Source organism: Oncorhynchus tshawytscha, linkage group LG16 (genome assembly GCF_018296145.1).
Source record: "Oncorhynchus tshawytscha isolate Ot180627B linkage group LG16, Otsh_v2.0, whole genome shotgun sequence".
NCBI lineage: Eukaryota > Metazoa > Chordata > Actinopteri > Salmoniformes > Salmonidae > Oncorhynchus > Oncorhynchus tshawytscha.
In genome coordinates this window covers 31,328,878-31,351,690 of record NC_056444.1, presented here as the reverse complement: position 1 = coordinate 31,351,690, position 22,813 = coordinate 31,328,878, and the positions used below count along the sequence as shown (strand labels likewise).

Genomic DNA, 22,813 nt, shown 5'->3' with positions numbered 1-22,813 from the left:
AGTTGAAGTTGGAAGTTTACAGACACTTAGGTTGGCGTCATTCAAACTCATTTTTCAACCACTCCACAAATTTCTTGTCAACAAACTATAGCTTTGGCAAGTCGGTTAGGACATCTACTTTGTGGGTGACACAAGTCATTTTTCCAACAATTGTTTACAGACAGATGATTTCACTTATAATTCACTGTATCACAATTCCAGTGGGTAAGAAGATTAACACTAAGTTGACTGTGCCTTTAAACAGCTTGGGAAATTCCAGAAATGTATGTCATGGCTTTAGAAGCTTCTGATAGGCTATTTGACATAAATATGTCAATGTATGTATGTATTTCAAGGCCTACTGTCACGGCCGTCAAAAGAAGTGGACCAAAGTGCAGCGTGGTGAGCGTACATATTCCTTTTATTTTAGAATATGACGGCAACAAAACAACAAACTAAGAAAACAACCGTGAAGCTTACAGGGCTAAGTGCCACTAACAAAGATAACTACCCACACTGAAAGGAGGGAAAAAGGGCTACCTAAGTATGATTCCCAATCAGAGACCGAGATAGACAGCTGTCCTTGACTGAGAACCATACCCGGCCAACACATAGAAATAAAGAAACATAGAAAACAAAACATAGAATGCCCACCCCACAAAAAAAATCAAGGCTGGTCCGGACAGGACCAAAAAAAGATGTCCAAAAGGAGTCAGCGTCAGTCCGTGCTTACTGCCTACAGCAGGGATGGGCAACTCTAGTCCTCAGGGGCCGAAGCGGTGTCACACTTTTCCCCCATTCCTAGTCAACACATCCGATGAAACAAATTGCTTTCTAAACTTAACATCATGATTTGTTGATTATTGGTGTCAGTTGTGTTAGCTGGGGCTGGGGGAAAAGCGTGACACCAATCAGTCCCCAGAGGACTGGAGTTGCCTACCCCTGGCCTACAGTGTCAGCTGAAATATCATTTTAGGAATGCCCATCTAGGCCTAGAGTTTGTAAAACACCAATAAAAAAGATGGGCGGTACGGACCGTACAAAGATGTCCAAAAGACGTTGGCGTCGGTCCGTGTTTACTGGAGTGTAGCCTACCATGTCGGCATGTTTATGACTGTCCATCCATGCGGTAGGCCCAGCTGTTTGTAAAAACAGGCCGTTGAGTTGGCTTTATTAGTCCTGATTCCTGTGACTAATCAACTTGGGCTATTTAAGCTCTGAATATCAGCTACCCATCAGGAGGAGGTATCCTGAGCCTATTTGCAATGTGTTTACATAGCAGGAACTGCAGCAGAATGTTATTTTTTCACTATGATCAGCTGATCAAAAAATGTATGGATGAAAAGTTGAAACCACTGATCATGACAATTTAGCCCACGGGATGAAACTCCTGGACAGCAGTTGGGAATATCCTGATTGTCCATTTGACTTTGACCTGTCCTGTTTAAAGAAGATGTTGTTTGTCAACATGTCAGCGCATTTTTCTGTTTGATTGGGTGCCATTTTAGGTGAGGCTATTTGATCAGAGAAACCTGCAAGATGTAAAAAGTCTCATTACATTGTCATTACATTTGATCTTCAGGCTGTAGGCTACAGAGAAGGCCACATACTCTTTCCACCATATGCTATATCTTCTATATGATTTATGTTAGATAATTATTCGGACAGAAGCACCCCGGAGAGGTGTTATGTGTTGTTGTTGGAGGTGTGTCTTGGTCAGTTGAGCTCAGAAAAGGCCGCCGTCGTCAATCTGCCGCCATAGGTGGCCGCATAATCCTGCCTAATGAGCGGGCCGGCTGTGGTTGCTTTTGGCAGACTTTTGTCAAGTTTGGCTTGTAAAGCACCTTGATGAGGCTGGCTTGGTAAGCTGTTATGACCACTGTAGTGATTTAGTGTCGCACAAAACAACGACAAAAGAAAGCTGACCAGGAAGGGGAAGGCAGAGTGTTGCAGGTCGCCAGCTCACCGACACATCAGTGAGTGCACACACACGGATGCACGCATGGATGCACACACATTCGCTGTGGTACACTTCACATCAGCTACAAAAAGTTTGGCACCGCGAAGAACTGGAAAGCATTTTTTTAAATAAATGAGTCTGTTTATAGTTCTGGAAGGCAAAACATATCTAAATAGGAATCAGACCTTTCTCGACTCAAAAGCAGCAGGCAACAAACCCAAAATAAAAAGAACGCACATGCACACACACAATACCCTACCGCCCCTCACAAATGTGTTTGTGCTGGTGCCAATCCCAGACTTCAGTCAGCAGCTCTGATTTCCCGCCAAATTACGCTGGAGGCAATGGAAAATGACTCTCACAAGCCTCTCCGTCACATGGACTGAATACTTTCAGACAAGTTTTAACTTGAGGTGAACAACAACAACAAGCCTTTCTCAGAGACACGTTGACGTCAGCTCTGACTGTCGCTTTCTGAGGAAGATTATGATTAATGGATAAGCATGATAATATGAGGATATACATTCATTTATATGAGCAAAGCCAAACGCATGAGGGCTTTGCAAAAAAAAAAAGAATGCTTTGATGACACAGAAAAGCCCGCCCGCACACAGGCACGCACAAACTAAATGCACGCACGCACACACACACACACACACACACACACACACACACACACACACACACACACACACACACACACACACACACACACACACACACACACACACACACACACACACACACACACACACACACACACACACACAGAGAGAGAGAGACTGCAGTGGCTCTGTTGTCCTGGTGTGTAAATGAAACTGAAGATGCAAGTATTACATGCTAATAACAGAAAGCTCATCCATGTGATATAAAAACTTTTCACAACTTTATTATACTGAATATTGACTTCCATTTGTGACTTGGAATAAAGGTCATGCAAAGCTCAATTAATTCAATCTGTTTTTATTTGCTGACGTGATGACACACGTCGTTATAAAATGGCATAATTAATACCAAAGGAACATGAATAGGATGAGTACATTTTACAGTCCTGATAAAAATTAATTGAATTGACTTTCCAAGAATGTAATCGCGTTGAACACGTGACAATATATTAATAGAAGGAAATTACAAAGTCAGCATCCCAAATGGCACCCTATTCCCTATGTAGTGCAGTTATTTGGACCAGGGCTCAGAGCTGTGGTCAAAATTCCCCCTACAGAGGGAATAGGGTGGCATTTGGGATGCTTCCATAGTCTCTGAAGCATTGATTCAATTATAATGCGTCAAACATAAATTCCCAATGACCAATCACATTACTTTAATACTGTATATGGGTCAGAAGTACACTCCCTCAACTATGTGCCAGTCCTAGTTATCAGTCGGAACTATGCAATGACTGAAGTGACTGTTCTAGAACAAGTTCTATTTTGTAATCCATTCAAATGTCACATGCGCCAAATACAAAAAGTGCAGACTTCACCGTGAAATCCTTACTTACGAGCCGAGCCCTTTCCCAACAATGCGGTTAAAAGTAAGAAAATTAGCAAATAAATAAAAAATAAAATAGTAACACGATAAAATAACAATAACAAGGCTATATACAGGCTATACTGTACACAAGGAGTACCGGTCCCGAGTCAGTGTACTGGGGGACGAGGTAGTTGGGGTGATTGATTGAGGTAATATGTACATGTAGGTTTGATTAGGTGATTGATTGAAGTACTATGTTCATGTAGGTTTAATTAGGTGATTGATTGAGGTAATATGTACATGTAGGTTTGATTAGGTGATTGATTGAAGTACTATGTTCATGTAGGTAGGGGGGTGAAAAGCAGAAAGTCCAGGGAGTCATTTGATTAACTGTTCAGCAGTCTTATGGCTTTGGGGTAGAAGCTGTTCAGGAGCTTTTTGGTCCCAGACTTGGGGCTCCGGTAGCACTTGCCGTGCAGTAGCAGAGAGGTAAGACTGTGACTTGGGTGGCTGGAGTCTGACAATTTTTAGGGCCTTCCTGTGACACTGCCTGGTATAGAGGTCCTGGATGACAGAGAGCTTGGTCCCAGTGATGTCCTGGGCTGTACACACTAACCTCTAGCGCCTTGCGGTCGGATGCTGAGCAGTTGCCATACCAAGCGGGGATGCAGCCAGTGAAGATGCTCTTGATGGTGCAGATGTAGAACTTTTTGAAGAGGTTACAATGTGAGAGGCACTTGGTAATGATGATAAACAGTACCAGTCAAAAGTTTGGAGACACCTACTCAATCAATGGTTTTTCTTGATTTTTTTACTGTTTTCTACATTGTAGAATATAATAGTGAAGACACCAAAACTATGAAATAACTCATACGGAATCATGTTGAAACCAAAAAAGTGTTAAACAAATCAAAATATATTTTATATTTGAGATTCTTCAAAGTAGCCACCCTTTGCCTTGATGACAGCTTTGCTCACTCTTGGCATTCTCTCAGTCTTGAAGGAGTTCTCACATATGCTGAGCACTTTTTGGCTGATTTTCCTTCACTCTGCGATCAAACTCTCCCCAAACTATCTCAATTGGGTTGTAATTGGGTGATTGTGGAGACCAGGTCATCTTATGTAGCACTCCATCACTCTCCTTATTGGTCAAATAGCCCTTACACAGCCTGGAGGTAGGTTGGGTCATTGTCCTGTTGAAAAACAAATGATAATCTGACTAAGCACAAACCAGATGGGATGGCGTATCACTGCAGAATACTGTTGTATTCATGCTGGTTAAGTGTGCCAAGAATTCTAAATAAATCACAGACAGTGTCGCCACCAAAAATCTCAAATTTGGACTCATCAGACCAAAATACAGATTTCCACTGGTCTAATGTCCATTGCTTGTGTTTCTTCACATTTCTTCAAGTCTCTGCAGCAATTCGACCATGAAGGCCTGATTCACGCAGTCTCCTCTGAAAAGTTGATGTTGAGATGTGTCTGTTACTTGAACTCTGAAGCATTTATTTGGGCTGCAATTTCTGAGGCTGGTTACTCTAATTAACTTGTCCTCTGCAGCAGAGGTAACTCTGGGTCTTCCTTTCCTGTAGTGGTCCTCATGAGAGCCAGTTTCATCATAGTGCTTGATGGTTTTTGCGATTCCACTTGAAGAAACTTTCAATGTTCTTGAAATTTTCCGTATTGACTGACCTTCATGTCTTAAAGTAATGATGAACTGTCATTTCTCTTGCTTACTTGAGCTATTCTTGCCATAATATGGACTTGGTCTTTTAGCAAATAGGGCAATGTTCTGTATACCACCCCTACCATGTCACAACACAACTGATTGGCTCAAATGCATTCAGAAGGAAAGAAATTCTAATAATTAACTTTTAACAATGCACACCTGTTAATTGAAATGCATTCCAGGTGACTACCTCATGAAGCTGGTTGAGATAATGCCTATAATGTTCAAAGTTGTCATCAAGGCAAAGGGTGGCTACTTTGAAGAATCTAAAACAAATATATATATTTGTTTAACACTTTTTTGGTTACCACATGGTTGTGTGTTATTTAATCTTTCATAGTTATTCTTCAATGTAGAAAATAGCAAAAATAAAGAAAACCATGGAATGAGTAGGTGTGTCCAAACTTTTGACTGGTACTGTACTTATCTACCTCTATCACTCCAGTATCCCTGCACATCGTAAATATGGTACTGGAACTGACTGACCCTTTATATAGTTGTCATTTTTTATGTTGTATTTCTTGTGTGTTTTTGTTCTACCTTGTGTTATGTTTAGTACTACATTGATATTGATTACTGCATTGTTTGGTTTTGATCTTCCAAGAAAGGTATTACACTGTGCACATGACATTAAAACTTGAATCTTGACTGGCTGGACTGATAGGAGCGACCTTGGATCTTGGAGGGCCCAGGAGGGACAAGTGTCCTTGGCCAGGGAAAGTGAGTGGGAGAAGGGTTAGGGGGGTGAGGGGGAATGTGTGTGTGTGTGTGTGCGTGGGGGGGACAGACGAAGGGCAGATGAGGGAAGAGTGTCCCAGCAGGAAGTCTGCTCAAGGACCACAGGACAGAGGCACCAATCATCCTCACACCAACACTAATCAAAGCTGATCTCGAATCAGAGGCTGCAGGGGATTGGAACACACACACAAAACAAACACGCACACACACTTCAACGACGAGTACTTCACCGCTGAATAAAACCAGCTCATCTCCATAATCAGCCCATTCCCATATCAATTCATCTCCCCATAGATACCAACATAATATATTTGCTTCAACACTTCAAAGCCAATGAAATGTATTCTGAAAGATAAATTCATTTTTTAAGATGTTATGAGAGCAGCTCGACTGCTGGTTAATAGAGAAACATAAATAGATTCAGGGTTGAGTGACGGGACTTGATCTTTTTTGATATTTCCGAAAGCCAGCAGCACCTATCAAAACCATATCTGGGCTAGGGCATTCCACATGTTGAATTGCTTTCGATCCTCTCAACTTCTGCTTCAGCCTGATAACAACTCCTCACTTTAATTCACTTTCTTTCTCAAAGTCCAACCTTCCAATCTGCACATTGTGGTGGGCTGTGTCTGCCTCTGTCTGCCAATCATCCACCAATGAAGTGGCTCTCGCCATATCATAGCGCCCCACATTGTTAAGTCAACCATATGCAATGGGTCCGAAAGCAGAGAAGAGTTAGATTATCAAAATTGGATCTTTGCTGTGAAGATTTGCATGGTGGTAGTAGAGCTCCTGAAGGTGTCTCTCTGGCTATCTCAAAGAACCAAACCAAGGAAAGGAGGGCGTAAGACAGAGATAAGAAAAGAAGGGCGATAGACAGAGGTAAGAAAAGGAGGGCGATAAACAGAGGTAAGAAAAGGAGGGAGATAAACAGAGGTAAGAAAAGGAGGGCGATAAACAGAGGTAAGAAAAGGAGGGCGATAAACAGAGGTAAGAAAAGGAGGGCGATAAACAGAGGTAAGAAAAGGAGGGCGATAAACAGAGGTAAGAAAAGGAGGGCGATAAACAGAGGTAAGAAAAGGAGGGCGATAAACAGAGGTAAGAAAAGGAGGGCGATAAACAGAGGTAAGAAAAGGAGGGCGATAAACAGAGGTAAGAAAAGGAGGGCGATAAACAGAGGTAAGAAAAGGAGGGCGATAGACAGAGATAAGAAAAGGAGGGCGATAGACAGAGATAAGAAAAGGAGGACGATAGACAGAGATAAGAAAAGGAGGGCGATAGACAGAGATAGGAAAAGGAGGACGATAGACAGAGATAAGAAAAGGAGGACGATAGACAGAGATAAGAAAAGGAGGGCGATAGACAGAGATAAGAAAAGGAGGGCGATAAACAGAGGTAAGAAAAGGAGGGTGATAGACAGAGATAAGAAAAGGAGGGCGATAGACAGAGAAGAAAAGGAGGGCGATAAACAGAGGTAAGAAAAGGAGGGCGATAGACAGAGATAAGAAAAGGAGGGCGATAGACAGAGATAAGAAAAGGAGGGCGATAGACAGAGATAAGAAAAGGAGGACGATAGACAGAGATAAGAAAAGGAGGGCGATAGACAGAGATAAGAAAAGGAGGACGATAGACAGAGATAAGAAAAGAAGGAGGGCGATAGACAGAGATAAGAAAAGGAGGACGATAGACAGAGATAAGAAAAGGAGGGCGATAGACAGAGATAGGTGGCAAGGTAAAAGTCAATCATAAAGCCATTGTTTATCATTCAAGGCCCTTGTTTATCATTCAAAGCAGACAAGTGGTCCATCCATCAATCCCTCTCTCATCCCTCTCTCGTTCAAACACACTCCACTCGTCTGTCTGACGAGTCAAGCAGCACAAGCAGTAAAGGAGAGGGGGAAAGAGATCAACTCTTTCATTCCCAATACCCCTAATATCAACCTATGAAGCTCAGCTAAGGCCAAACAATTAAAACATCCGCTCTTCATGATAAAGACAATTAGTTCTCTAGCATTTCATTCATACACACGAGGGTTGAGGTCCATTTAATTTCAATTCCAGTCAATTCTGAGAGAAAACCAAATTCCCCATTGAAAAGCTTTGAATTCAATTTTAATTTCAGTGTACTTCCTGAATTGCCTGGAATTGAAATGGAATTGACTCCAATTGACACACACACACACAACACACACACACACACACACACACACACACACACACACACACACACACACACACACACACACACACACACACACACACACACAGGGAATGACCTTAGAGTCTCACAATGGTGCATTCATTACCTCGTTGCTCTTGGCAACCCTCCTGGCAACGATGAGTTGGATCATCCCTCGTTTGTTGCCCTCCGTCGACATGGACAGGCGAAGCATTTCCATGGCATCCTGGTTGGGCGTCCCTAGCAACGACTCGCCATTGACGGCAATCAGCTGGTCGTTGACTCTCAGTCGGCCATCCTGATCAACCACACAAATGAGAAGGGTGTGATATATATATATATATATGTGTAAATTGACCTGTTTTACAACGCGTAACGATAAAGACATGTAATCTTGACAATTTCTTTAAGTGAATCAGAGTAATGAACTAACTATTGGAGACTAGATAATACAGGACAATACATAACAGAAGTCGAATACAGTCATTATTCATTGTTACTTCAGCTCATGAGCATTTTCTTTGAGGAGCGCAGACATTGGTAGCCTAGTGGTCACTGGTTCGAATCCCAGTGAAAAATCTGCTGGTGTGCCCTTGAGCAAGGCACTTAACCCTAATTGCTCATTGAAAGTTGCTCTGGATAAGAGTGTCTGCTAAATAACTCAAAAGTAAACATTTGAATGGTCATTTATTAGGGTTTATTTATCATGTATATGTGTCAACCATGGAACACAAGGATGTGTGATCCTCACCTTGCAGGCGGCCCCTCCGTTGATGATGGACTTGACAAAGATGCCCAAGTCGGCGTGGTTTTCCTTGGAGCGGTTTCCCTTGACGCTGACCCCCAGACCTGCCGACCCCGAGTCACTCAGAGGGATCTCAAAGGTCAGGAACTCCCTGGTACCATCTGGGGTCAACACCAGGTCCTCTTCTTCTGACTTCTATAAGGAGAGGGGGAGGGTGGTGGATAGGTAGAGAAGAAACAATATGGAGAGAGAGAGAGAGAGAGATGAGAAGAAAAAAAGAGGGCGAGATGAGATGAGTGTGTGTCATATCTTATTGTGGCTGTCATTGCAATTTTTCCTTACTGTCTAGGAGATGGACGCTAATTCGCTGTCACAGTCATAAGCTCTCTCTGTGTGAGAACCAGGATCAAAGCTACTTTGAAAACACCAGGTATCAATTGTACGCTCAAACAACAGCGTTTTCCCTTTGACGTCCACACCGTGCATCTTTAGAAGATGATCTCGTCAGGCGTTTGAGGTCCAACCTATACATTATGTGATCTGATGTTCTGTGGGATGTTTTGTTAAGAGTTCATTTTCAAAGAAAGGAGAGATTCAAATTTGCGTTTAGTCTCAGTGTGTTCACACTGCTTTGGGGGTGAAACCTGTTTAAAACCCACTGACTGGAAGACAAAACGGTTCGACCAAAACGGGTGTCAAAACCCAATTTATTCTCCCTTCTCTACGAATGTTTATGGAAGGAGAATTTTAAAAGGACAGGCGTAAAAATCAAAGGCTTTTGCTAACTAAGGTCATTACAAATTGCTATTTCTTTTCTTCCTTTCTTTCAGACAGATAAGTGAACGGGAGTGAAGGGGAACGAGAGGTCGGAGGGAAAACACCTGCGACATCAAAAAAGACAGTAATGATATTTCTCTGTGCATGACAGAATATGGTTCGTTGTGACGGACAGGAAGAGACCTTGTCTTGAATATGAAAACGATTTCACCTAATATCAGGACCGCTCATGCATACTAACCACTAGCGTGTGCAGAGGAATCTGCAGCCACTAGTATCGCTCTGAAGATGAAAAAAGCATTTAATTTAAAACCAATAAAAGTTTGGCAAATGATAAAACAAAGAGGCATGGAGTACTGCTATGACATTTCTTTGTTCAATACTGTGAATACATTTGAGGGGTGTTATTGAATGAATGATGAAAAGTGTGATCTGTGAGGGATATGAAGCCTTCATCATGTGCTGTCGTGTGTGAGTGTGTGTGTGTACGCATGTGTGTCTTGCAGATATAGCCATGGCTGGTCTATTATGGGAAATAATGCAAACAACAGGAGCAATCAACCCTGGGACCCATGCTCCAAGACCCCTATAACACTACTGATGAAAGTATTGCTCTGCACACACGCAAACACACACACACACACACACACACGCAAACACACAAACACACACACACACACACACACACACACACACACACACACACACACACACACACACACACACACACACACACAGAGAAAAGCCAGGTGTCTGCCCTTCACAGCTGCTGAGTGAGAGCAAAGCAGGTTTTCAGCGGCTGAGTTATTAGGATGCAGTGGTGCATTCAGGTGCATGAAGCTTTTTTCAACACCTAGCGTGGCCTGACACCGTATTCCCCAGTCATCCTGTGTGTGTGTGTGTATGTGTGTGTGTGTGTGTGCAAGAGAGCCCCTATTCCCCAATCATCCTGTGCGTGTGTGTGTGTGTGTGTGTGTGTGTGTGTGTGTGTGTGTGTGTGTGTGTGTGTGTGTTAGAGACCCCTATTCCCCAGTCATTCCTCAGCTGTGCCCCCTAACCCCTCTGGACCATGAACTGGATGACTGGACCCAAAGTAAATACAGGCCCCTGAATCCTTCTAATCACAGTGCATTTCAACACACAACCCTTCCATTACACACCACCACTGGAGGACCATGTCAGGAAATCACTATTCATAGCCTACAGCAAGGTGATAGGGAGTGGGAACAGGTCAGGTAGAGAGAGAGAGAAGTATCCTTCCTCACTACCAGCAGAAAGTAGTTATTTGTCCTCGACTACTTTACTCTACCGCATGTGACAGTATAATTAAGCAATAAGGCAAGAGGGGGTGTGGTATATGGCCAATATACGACAGATAAGGCATGTTCTTATGCACAACGCAACACGGAGTGCCTGGATACAGCCCTTGGCCTTGGGAAAACAGAATATCACAAAAGTGAGTACACCCCTCACATTTTTGTAAATATTTGAGTATATCTTTTCATGTGACAATACTGAAGAAATGACACTTTTGAGACATGCTTTGCCAGTCCATCACCTTTACCCTCAGTTTCTTTAGCAAGGCAGTGGTCGTCTTGGAGGTGTGTTTGGGGTCGTTATCATGTTGGAATACTGCCCTGCGGCCCAGTCTCCGAAGGGAGGGGATCATGCTCTGCTTCAGTATGTCACAGTAGATGTTGGCATTCATGGTTCCCTCAATGAACTGCCGGCAGCACTCATGCAGCCCCAGACCATGACACTCCCACCACCATGCTTGACTGTAGGCAAGACACACTTGTCTTTGTACTCCTCACCTGGTTGCCACCACACACATTAGGGAGATCAGGCAATAAATAGGCCATAGTGGTTAAATAATTACAATTTAGCATTAACATTGGAGTGAGAGATGTGCAGATGATGATGTGCAAGTAGAGATACTGGGGTGCAAAAGACCAAAAGAAATAACAATATGGGGATGAGGTAGTTGGGTGGGCTATTTACAGATGTCTATGAACAGGTGCAGTGATCGGTAAACTGCTCTGACAGCTGATGCTTATGGTTAGTGAGGGAGATATAGGTCTCCGGTTTCAGTGATTTTTGCAATTAATTCCAGTCATTGGCAGCAGAGAACTGGAAGGAAAGGCGGCCAAACGAGGTGTTGGCTTTGGGGATGACCCGTGAAATATATCTGCTGCAGCGCGTGCTACGGGTGGGTGTTACTATGGTGACCAGTGAGCTGAGATAAGGCGGGGCTTTACCTAGCAAAGACTTATAGATGACCTGGAGCCAGTGGGTTTGGCGATGGATATGTAGCGAGGGCCAGCCAACGAGAGCATACAGGTCGCAGTGGTGGGTAATATATGGGGCTTTGGTGACAAAACGGAGGGCACGTGATAGACTACATCCAATTTTCTGAGTAGAGTGCTGGAGGCTATTTTGTAAATGACGTCACCAAAGTCAAGTATCGGTAGGATAGTCAGTTTTATGAGGGTATGTTTGGTAGCATGAGTGAAGGAGGCTTTATTGCGAAATAGGAAGCCGATTCTAGATTTAATTTTAGATTGGTAATGTGAGTCTGGAAGGAGAGTTTACAGTCTTACCAGACACCTAGGTATTTGTAGTTGTCCACATATTCTAAGTCAGAACCGTCCAAAGTAGTGATGCTAGTCGGGCGGGCGGGTGCGGGCAGCAATCGGTTGAAGAGCATGCATTTAGTTTCACTATCATTTAAGAGCAGTTGGAGGCTACAGAAGGAGTGTTGTATGGCACTGAAGCGCGTTTGGAGGTTTGTTAACATAGTGTCCAAAGAAGGGTCAGTTGTGAATGGTGTCGTCTGCGTAGAGGTGGATCAGAGAAACACCAGCAGCAAGAGCGACATCATTGATATATACAGAGAAAAGAGTCGGCCCGAGAATTGAACCCTGTGGCACCCCCATAGAGACTGCCAGAGTTCCGGACATATACTGTACCACAAACCCCCGAGGTACCTTATTGCTATTATAAAATGTATACCAACATAATTAGAGCAGTAAAAGTACATGTTTTGTCATACCCGTGGTATACGGTCTGATATACCACGACTGTCAGCCAATCAGCATTCAGGGCTCAAACCCCCCAGCTAATAATGGTTCAGTATAACATGATCTCATAGGCCTTATTCAAAGTTATACAGAATGCAGCCAAGGCTTTAGTTTGATTCAAACAAACAGTAACCCAGCCATTAACCTTTAGTTTAGAGTTTTCTATCATCTGTCATCACGGGGCCAATCTGAATCAGCTGTGCTCTGACAAGCCCCGAGACTTTAACTCAACTCTTTATGCTACGATCAATTATGTGTCCTTGTTGACAACGTGACCATGGCAACAATAAATAAAAAATACTATGCTTTCAAAAACACTCAGAACTAGTTGGATAAATTGCCAACATTCGTCAAACTACGTCTTTATTATTAATGAAGAGTTTTTATTTTAAAAAATGCTAAATTACTGTTATGTCCCCAGAGAGGCTTTTAGCTCAGCTGTTTAATATATTAGATGCCATAAATTAAAGCGGTCATAATTGGCTAGAGGACCACTTTTTGTGTCCTCTGCAAAATGACAATGCAATAATCATCCTCGCTCGCACACAATCTGTATTCCGGGAAGGGAAGGCTGAGTAAGTGAATGAGAGAGAGAAGCATTGTAACATTTACATCAGCTAGGAACAAGCGCTGGCAGACAACTGAGTTTTTCAAGCCAGCTGACAGCAGCTCCACCCTGATGTGAGTGAAGGGAACACAGCTCAACAAAAAGTGCTCTAATCCATCAAAAGAGATCTCTGGATGTTCCTGAATAAAACACAGGGTAACTGCACTGGTGTAAGAGCAGTTGAATAAGTCAACATAACGCTTGAATAGGTCCCAAGGTGTCAGGTTAGTTCAAAGCTAAGCTGTGAAGTCAATACAGCATCTCTTGTGGTGTATCACCGATTACTATTACACCAATAGGTAACACTAACATACGGCGCAGGTATTCTATGTCATATGTATTTCAGTAGAGTCCACTGCTTCTAAACACTAGTAGTCAAGTCGCTACACTGGGTCCTTGTGCACCAGTCTAGTCCTAGACACAGCCATTCCTTCACACAGGAAGAACAACCTGCGTGGCTGCCATCCATTCCTCTATAAACGATTGACCCAGCCGCAGCCCATTATGTGCTGTGGGTCCTTTATTAATAATGAATAGTCAGCATGGGTGGCGTGCATTCATTAAGTCCCATTGTTCTAGAGGAGAGGTAAATGATATCGTCTGAGGAGAGAAAGAGGAGGGAACATAGGAGGGATCAGAGTGGAAACAGAGCAGTCCACCGTACCAGAGCCCCCTGCACACAAAGTGGGGGGTTGTTCTACCTTGCTGTTTGTCACTTGCTAACAGGGTGTGTTGTGGGGTTTTTAGTCCCCACAAATGCTATTTCTATGGGGTTTATGGTTAAGGTTAGAATGTGTACGTGTGTGTTTGGTGAGAGAAAGAGCGCAGAAAAGGAGAGCGAAATAGAGAACCAAAGAAAGAGAAAAGTGAATGAAGAAACATTCTCCTCTCCCCCTTTCACACACCTCAAAGGCTTTTCAGCACATCACCGCTTGAAACAATGAGCAGCCCTGGAAACTTTTCTACACACACGACCAAATTTGGTGACATAAAGGTCATTGAAAATGAATTTCAAAGCCTAAAAAGAAATCAGTCAAGGATGTAATTGCAAAGAGGACCCATGCATGATAAGTAGTATTGTAACACAAATTCCCCTTTGCTCTGTTTCTTTCTCTACTCGACGACAGACTGCTGATAATGGGTGACTATCAAACACCTTTGGCTTAATGCGGATCAGGACTATTCAGGTGCAATAAGACCTAAAACAAACACAGAACTAGAGAACGGCATCCTGTTCCCTCTGGTCAAACATAGAGCAGTATGTAGGGAATAGGGTGCTACTTGGAACGCACCCCAGTGTGCTGGTTGGGGCACACCCCACACAAAGAAGAATGGATTTAGTCACCTAGACTAATGAGGGCATGGGTAGCTTGAGACCCTGGGGGGGGCACCAGGATTAGAAGTAAACATGCTTGACCTATAGGGATATTATTGCACCAGGCTTAATGTATGGACCATGTTGAATGAATTAAGCCAGTTTTAATGAAATGGGATTGGGATGGTAAAGTGGTGGAAGGAAGCTCAATCAACATGTCTGTCTAGTATAGTTGTATAACAAATGGCGAGGTGGGACGTGTGAATGTCTGCATAGTTTTACAACAAACAGCACTAAGGGTGTAACAGCAGCATAGCTCAATCTGAGCGACAGACATACTGGAGTTTCTGGGTCGTGCTCTAATTCACTCAATGCTGCCCACTATTTCAATGGAGTGGGTTGGATGATGGTATTTCCCCATATAGAATGGGTCTGTGACAAACAATGAAAACATTAGTCTTTCAGTTCCATTCACAGGCTGGGGTACATCTTAATTAAGCCCTGCATTAAACATCTGCTGTACAGGCTATAAACACAACTCTACTATACAGCTCTCTCTACCTAATGGTGAGTGTAAAAGCACTCGGTATGTCCGATGTCACACTTCAACCGGCTGGGTGTGTGTTACTGCTCCTTCGGACAGGCTGGGTGTGTGTTACTGCTCCTTCGGACAGGCTGGGTGGGTACCGGGTTGGACCCTTCCTTCGGGAGGTGGAGTGTGTCCTCGGTCCTCATAGGTTGCCCTAAATGACTTTGTTTATCAGCCAGTTGTACAATACCACCATGCCCCCACGCACCACCACCCCTCCTCTGGCATTATAACGGCAGAGGCCTAATTATAGGTAACAGCTGTTGAGAAGCTCTAAATGAAAACAGGTGGTGCGCTCCGAAACAGTTTGAAAGTTGTTAACGGAGTGGCATTGTCTTCTGGCACACTTTAGGTTTAAGTGCGTGAGTGTGTGACTCTGAACCCAACTTGGCCCTGTGATTGCAATACAAAAAACCAACAGTCTAAAAGCCCTAGTAAACAATGAGGCAGAAACTCATCTAGCTGGTGAGAACATTTACGAGGAGAAAATGACATGGGACCATTTTGTACTGCTTCAAGCACACAATATCAGTTAAATCTCCATTAAAGGAGAATGGCCATGTTCAATCCCAGCAGGAGAGGAAGGCTTAGTGCTATAGTAAAACACTGGAGTGAATCCACGGAGCTCACACTGATCGATGGCACAGGTTTTTCTTCAGAGTTGGGGGAAAAAGCAGGAATGAGAGATTTCTAGAGAGAGGGAGAGAGGGTGAGAGAGGGGGGGTTAAGGAGAAGTGGAGAGAGAGAGTTGAAGAAAGTAGGATAGAGAGAGTTCTAGAGAGACGGAAAGATAGTTAAGGAGAGGGAGAAAGACAGTTGAGGAGGGGGATAGTTGAGGAGAGGGGGAGAGAGAGCGGGAGAGAGACAGTTAAACAGAGCGGAAGAGAGACTTAAAGAGAGCGGGAGAGAGACTTAAAGAGAGAGGGAGTGAGACTTAAAGGGGGGAGACTAAAATAGAGGGGGAGAGACACTTGAAAGAGAGGGGCAGAGAGAGACAAAGAGAGAGGGAGAGAGTTAAGGAGAGGGGAGAGACACTTAAAGAGAGGGGCAGAGAGAGACAAAGAGAGAGGGAGAGAGACTTAAAGAGAGAGGGAGTGAGACTTAAAGAGGGGGAGAGGGAGAGGGACTTAAAGAGAGGGGGAGAGACTAAAATAGAGGGGAGAGACACTTAAAGAGAGGGGCAGAGAGAGACAAAGAGAGAGGGAGAGAGTTAAGGAGAGGGGGAGAGACACTTAAAGAGAGGGGCAGAGAGAGACAAAGAGAGAGGGAGAGAGTTAAGGAGAGGGGGAGAGACTTAAAGAGAGGGGCAGAGAGAGAGTTAAAGAGAGGGGCAGAGAGAGAGTTAAAGAGAGGGGCAGAGAGAGAGTTAAAGAGAGAGGGAGAGAGTTAAGGACAGGGGAGAGAGACTTAAAGAGAGAGGGAGAGAGACTTAAAGAGAGGGGGAGAGAGACTTAAAGAGAGGGGGAGAGAGACTTAAAGAGAGGGGGAGAGAGACTTAAAGAGAGGGGAGAGAGACTTAAAGAGAGGGGCAGAGAGACTTAAAGAGAGGGGCAGAGAGAGAGAGTTAAAGAGAGGGGCAGAGAGAGAGTTAAAGAGAGAGGGAGAGAGGAGAGAGACTTAAATAGAGAGGGAGAGAGACTTAAAGAGAGGGGGAGAGAGACTTAAAGAGAGGGGGAGAGAGACTTAAAGAGAGGGGGAGAGAGAGAGTTAAAGAGAGGGGCAGAGAGAGAGAGAGTTAAAGAGAGAGGGAGAGAGAGTTAAAGAGAGAGGGAGAGACTAAAATAGAGTGGGAGAGAATTAAAGAGAGGGGGAGAAGGACTTAAAGAGAGGGGGAAAGAGTTAAGGAGAGGGGAGAAAGACTAAAGAGAGGGGGAGAGACTTAAAGAGAGGGTAGAGGAGATAGAATTAGAGTTGGATAAATGTAGATAAACTTCAATTTTTTCACAAGGATAATAACCTCAACATTAAAACTTTCAATCCAAATCCAAATTCCAGACCTAAAACCTTGATTTTGGTCCAAATTAACTGAATGGACTATTACTACCAAGGACTTTCAAGAAAAAACTTCTAACAAACCAAAACCTGAAGAAGAATCACAGCAGAACCTGGAAATACCATCCAACACAAAACTGAGTGAGTAATATTCAGTCTGAAACTACTTCTGAAACCAAAAAGTAAAAAACAACAATCTCTAGGTAATTGTGTTATATAAAGCTAAGTAAATAAGTATACGAAGCTACCAAGCTGCTAGGACAGAACAGATCTGGTGGTGTGAAGTGTGAAGTCAGATGTGAGCCCAAAAATGTCAGGAGAGCCCAAGGTGAAAACTAGAATACTAGACATTGAGGAAATTGAAACAATCTCTGTCAACGTGTACAAGTCTGGGACAGTCATGGTACAGGTCCTCCTGATGCAGTTCCAGCAGGACTTTTACAGGATCAAAGAGAGAGCAGAGCAGGAAAAGCTCTGTCTCTGTGACAACTCCCCCATCCTCAGTGAGTCTGATCACACCTCTTCAAACTGTCCTGCAGACGAGGATATTCACCCCACCAGTAACGAACACACCCAGGTCCCACAACTGCACTGCTCCTCCATCATTGAGAGGGATAAATTCACAGAGCTGGAGAGAGACATGGTGGAGTTCAGAGAGCCCACTCAATCTAGACAGAACAAACCCACAAAACAGACCAGCACAACAACAACAACCCCCCCCCCAACAAGACCCGGCCGGCAGAAGGTGGAGATGGACGGCTGTCTGGGAGAGCTGTCTAGGAGAGCTGGCTGCTCTACGGACTCAGGGGAGATGTCCTTCAGTGTCATGTGTGTCTATTTAAGTTGAGGTCAGAAAGCTGAGGTGTGACAGAGAGCAGGACACTCTCCCAGACAAGCCAGCAGAACAGCCCACCTCAGACCTCGGACCACAACCTCAACACCACAATGGGACAGACAACACAGGACCCACCAACCCAACAGACTTCCCCCACATCCACTGAGGACACACAAAATCCAGAAATTGTGTTCCTCATTGAATCAAATGGCAAATACATTCAAGAGGATGAACTTTTTCAAAAACACAAAGTGGCTAAACTCTGGTGCCCAAACACTAGGCATGACCTGGAGCTGTTGTCAGGGGATAGACTAGGATCCCCAGCCACATCATAATTCACACAGGCACAAACAACCAGAGGGCCCAGCAGGAAAGGGTGGCAACAGCACTCAAGGGTGTGATTTAAAAAGCTTCTTCCACTTTCTCCAAAACGCACAAGTGGTTATCTCCACTCTGCTACCAGAAAAATACTTTCACCCTGCCACCATACAGCGGGTGAATGAAGCATTTCGTGAGACTGCGCCTCAAAACCTAAATGTATACCTGGCCCACCACTCCACCCTGGACTTGAAGAGCCTTTACGACCAGGTCCACCTCTACAAGAAAGCAATCCCAATTTCTGCCAGGACCCTGAAGGACATCACCCTCAACTGTAGCCCCAGCACCTCACACAGGAGCAACAGAGAAATGGATCTCCGCAAAGTCTTCTAATGCTTTGTTGATTTCAAAAAAGCTTTAGACTCAATTTGGCATGAGGGTCTGCAATACAAATTGATGGAAAGTAGTGTTGTAGGAAAAACATACGACATTCTAAAAACCATGTTCACAAACAAGTGTGGGGGTAAAATTGGCAAAAAAACACACACTTCTCTTTCTTTCCACAGGACCGGGTGATGAGACAGGGATGCAGCTTAAGCCCCACCCTCTTCAACATATATATCAGTGAATTGGCGACGGCATTAGAACAGTCTGCAGCACTCGGCCTCACCCTTCTACAATCTGAAGTCAAATGTCTACAGTTTGCTGATGTTCTGGTGCTTCTGTCTACAACCAAGGAGGGTCTACAGCATCACCTAGATCTTTTGCACAGATTGTCAGACCTGGGTCCTGACAGTAAATCTCAGTAAGACAAAAAAAATGTCCAGTTGCCAGGACCAGAAACACAAATTCCATCTAGACACCGTTGCCCTAGAGCACACAAACTATTCATACCTCAGCTTAAACATCAGCACCAAAGGCAACTTCCACGAAGCTGTGAACGATCTGAGAGACAAGGCAAGAAGGGCCTTCTATGCCATCAAAAATAACATAAAATACTTGAATCAGTTATAGAACCCATTGCCCTTTATGGTTGTGAGGTCTGGTGTCCGCTCGCCAACCAAGAATTCACAAAATGGGACAAACCCATTTCCTCTGTGTACAACGTAGAACATTAGGCCGATACCCACTAATAATAAAACAAATCTGAAAAGAGACGTTAAATTCTACAACCACCTAAAAGGAAGCGATTCCCTAACCTTCTTTAACTAAGCCATCGCCTACAGACAAATTAACCTGGAGAAGAGCCCCCTAAGCAAGCTGGTCCTGGGGCTCTGTTCACAAACACAAACAGACCCCACAGAGCCCTAGGACTGCAACACCATTAGACCCAACCAAATCATGAGAAACAACACATTGACACATTGGAAAGAATTTACAAACTAGAATGCTATTTGGCCCTAAACAGAGAGTACACAGTGGCAGAATACCTGACCACTGTGACTGACCCAAAATTAAGGAAATCTTTGACTATGTACAGACTCAGTGAGCATGGCCTTGCTATTGAGAAAGGCCGCCGAAGGCAGACCTGGCTCTCAAGAGAAGACTATGTGCACACTGCCCACACAATTAGGTGGAAATTGAGCTGCACTTCCTAACCTCCTGCCAAATGTATGACCATATTAGAGACACATATTTCCCTCAGATTACATAGACCCACAAAGAATTTGAAAACAAATCCAATTTTGATAAACTCCCATGTCTACTGGGTGAAATACCACTGTGTGCCATCACAGCAGCACGATTTGTGACCTGTTGCCACAAGAGAAGCCCAACCAGTGAAGAACAAACACCATTGTAAATACAATCCATATTTATGTTTACTTATTTTCCCTTTTGTACTTTAACTATTTGCACATCATTACAACACTGTGTATATACATAATATGAATTATTTTGGAACTTTAATTAACAAATTAATGTTTACTGTAAATGTTGTATTGTTTATTTAACTTTTGTTTATTATGCCAATAAAGCTCCTTAACATTAAATGAAATTGAAGTGAGTAAAAGAAAGGGGGATAGATAGTTAACGAGAGGGGGGAGAAACAGAGAGAGAACCCCAAATGACCCAAATCCTTTCTGTGTTCCTCTGATTCTTAAATGATAGCACTGAAATAGTGGCAATGGAATTGCTACCATTACCCCCCCCGACTACTGTACAAGTCATAGAGAGAGAGAGAGAGAGAGAGACAGCTCTATACTTTGAGAAGGTCAACACAACTTACAATAGAGAGTAATGGCTGCACTTCTGATCAAATTGAGGGTTGTCAGTTCCTATGTCGTTCTGCACCACTTCCTTCAAATGCTTTTCTTTTTCTGTGTTTGTGACTAATCTTTTCACTTGTACTGGGGGGAAAAAGTTCTCAGAAGTTAAGCCAGGGGTTGATCACTTCCAGGATACATGTAACATTACTCTCATTACTGCATGATGATGAGAAATGATACCTGTACAGCTGGGGGGGGTTTTTTTGACCGAGAACTCTGTGAATGTGTTAGTTTATTCCCTGTTAGAAAAAGGGAAGGAGCCCAGACCACAGAGTCAACACCTTAAGTGTCTCATCTCTCATCCAGAGACAAATTAAAACACTCATTATTTAGCAACATGGTTGGAAGGCTGACTTGATTTGAATATGTATAGGAGCCCATTCACAACAACACTGTACCACGCAGACACTTCAAACAAGCACAAGGACATATCTCGTTTTGTTTGATCAATTCTTTTGTGTAGATTGTGGGGTGATTGGGGAAAACCAAGAGATATCATCTGCGGAGGATAATTGGACCCATTGGAAACTGTTCAATAAAGGTTCATTGGTGTGGTTTGGGAAAGAAAAACAATGGTTACAGAGACATATCAGGGAACCAACCCAGCAGCCTTTTACTCAATACCCATTTAAAGGGTTAGGGTTATGGGGCAACTGTGATTGCAGCCATTACAGTTTGTATTTGAGTTTAGTGGTAGAAAACACTGTGGGGATCCCTTTGATAGGGACTAGCAGAAGAAAAACTCTCTCTCTCTCTCTCTCTCTCTCTCTCTCTCTCTCTCTCTCTCTCTCTCTCTCTCTCTCTCTCTCTCTCTGGGAACGAACCATCAATCCCACTGTCACATCATTCAGAAGGACTGTAATTAATTGCACAATTAAGAATCTCATTGCTTGGCAGACATGGCTCCTAATGGATCAGTGACAACTGTGATACGATCATAAGATGGGTTTTAATGTACTGCTTAATTACACTGGTGTGATCCAGAACTACAGAACATAACAGTCACCATGGAGAATCATCTAATCATTATGTTCCTTTAACGCCCATTTGTTCTTCATGTGAAAACGTGACGTGTCCCAAATGGCACCCTATTCCCTATTTAGTTCACTTCTTATGATGGGCTCTGGTCAAAAGTAGAGTATGGTAAAGGGAACATGGTGCCATTTGGGATGCACAATCTATAGTTCTATAGGGACTGACGGTATAAGCATGCATTTAGGGTTAATTGGCTGTGTGTTATGTTCATGATATAAATATGAAGCATGGTTTATGATGCGGCTGTTAGAGAATATGGCTGTAATCGAGCCTATCAAAGCCTATTTAAATGAGGGCTAGGGTTAAATGTCTGTACTTGCATACTACTTAGAATGCATGACCAACACATTACATTGCTTCATGCTAAGTAAGCTAGTATAGATATTGGAAGAGAGTCAGAGTGTCCAAGCCTGATTCTAGTAGTAGGGGGATATTGGGGTCCTATAAATAGAATAATAGATTCTATTTCTAGGCAAGGGGCTCACTTACCAAATCTCTGGAGTCTGTGTTCTAGAGAGAATGGAAATAACGCTGACCAGAATAGTAGAGCTAACATACAGTATGGGGGTTGGACGGAGCTATTAGTGAGGGGGTGCGAGGGTTGAAATTAATGGACGTGACGTGGGAACACAAATGGAAATAACGCACGCAGGCATTCACACGCAAACACACACACAGCTTTACTCAGGACTACAAAGTGTGCAAACACACACACACAATTTTACTCAGGACAACAAAGTGGGCACACACACACACACACAGCTATACTGGGACAACAAAGTGGGCACACACACACACAGCTATACTGGGACAACAAAGTGGGCACACACACACACACACACAGCTATACTCGGGACAACAAAGTGGGCACACACACACACACAGCTATACTCGGGACAACAAAGTGGGCAACCACACACACACACACAGCTATACTCGGGACAACAAAGTGGGCAGGCACACACACACAGCTATACTCGGGACAACAAAGTGGGCAACCACACACACACAGCTATACTGGGACAACAAAGTGGGCAACCACACACACACACAGCTATACTCGGGACAACAAAGTGGGCAACCACTTTAAAGCAATAGTAATAAGCACAGCAGACCACAGCTTAAAACCTAAACCAACTCAACAGGTGAATACATTTCTTCTCATGACATCATCAGGGCTGCCTCTGTGTTT

At 43.6% G+C, this 22,813-nt stretch overlaps 1 protein-coding gene across 4 annotated transcripts in view; it reads right to left on the bottom strand.

Moving 5' to 3' along the window:
* Window positions 1-22,813, bottom strand: part of LOC112215584 (partitioning defective 3 homolog) — a 595,003-nt gene that overhangs the window by 235,754 nt on the left and 336,436 nt on the right. For all 4 annotated transcript variants that reach the window (XM_042299093.1, XM_042299095.1, XM_042299094.1 and 1 more), the window contains 2 exons: window positions 8,813-9,001; window positions 8,189-8,359 (listed from right to left, as the gene is read on the bottom strand). In XM_042299093.1, coding sequence (XP_042155027.1) covers window positions 8,189-8,359; window positions 8,813-9,001 — 360 coding nt within the window. The remainder of the gene's footprint in view (window positions 1-8,188; window positions 8,360-8,812; window positions 9,002-22,813) is intronic.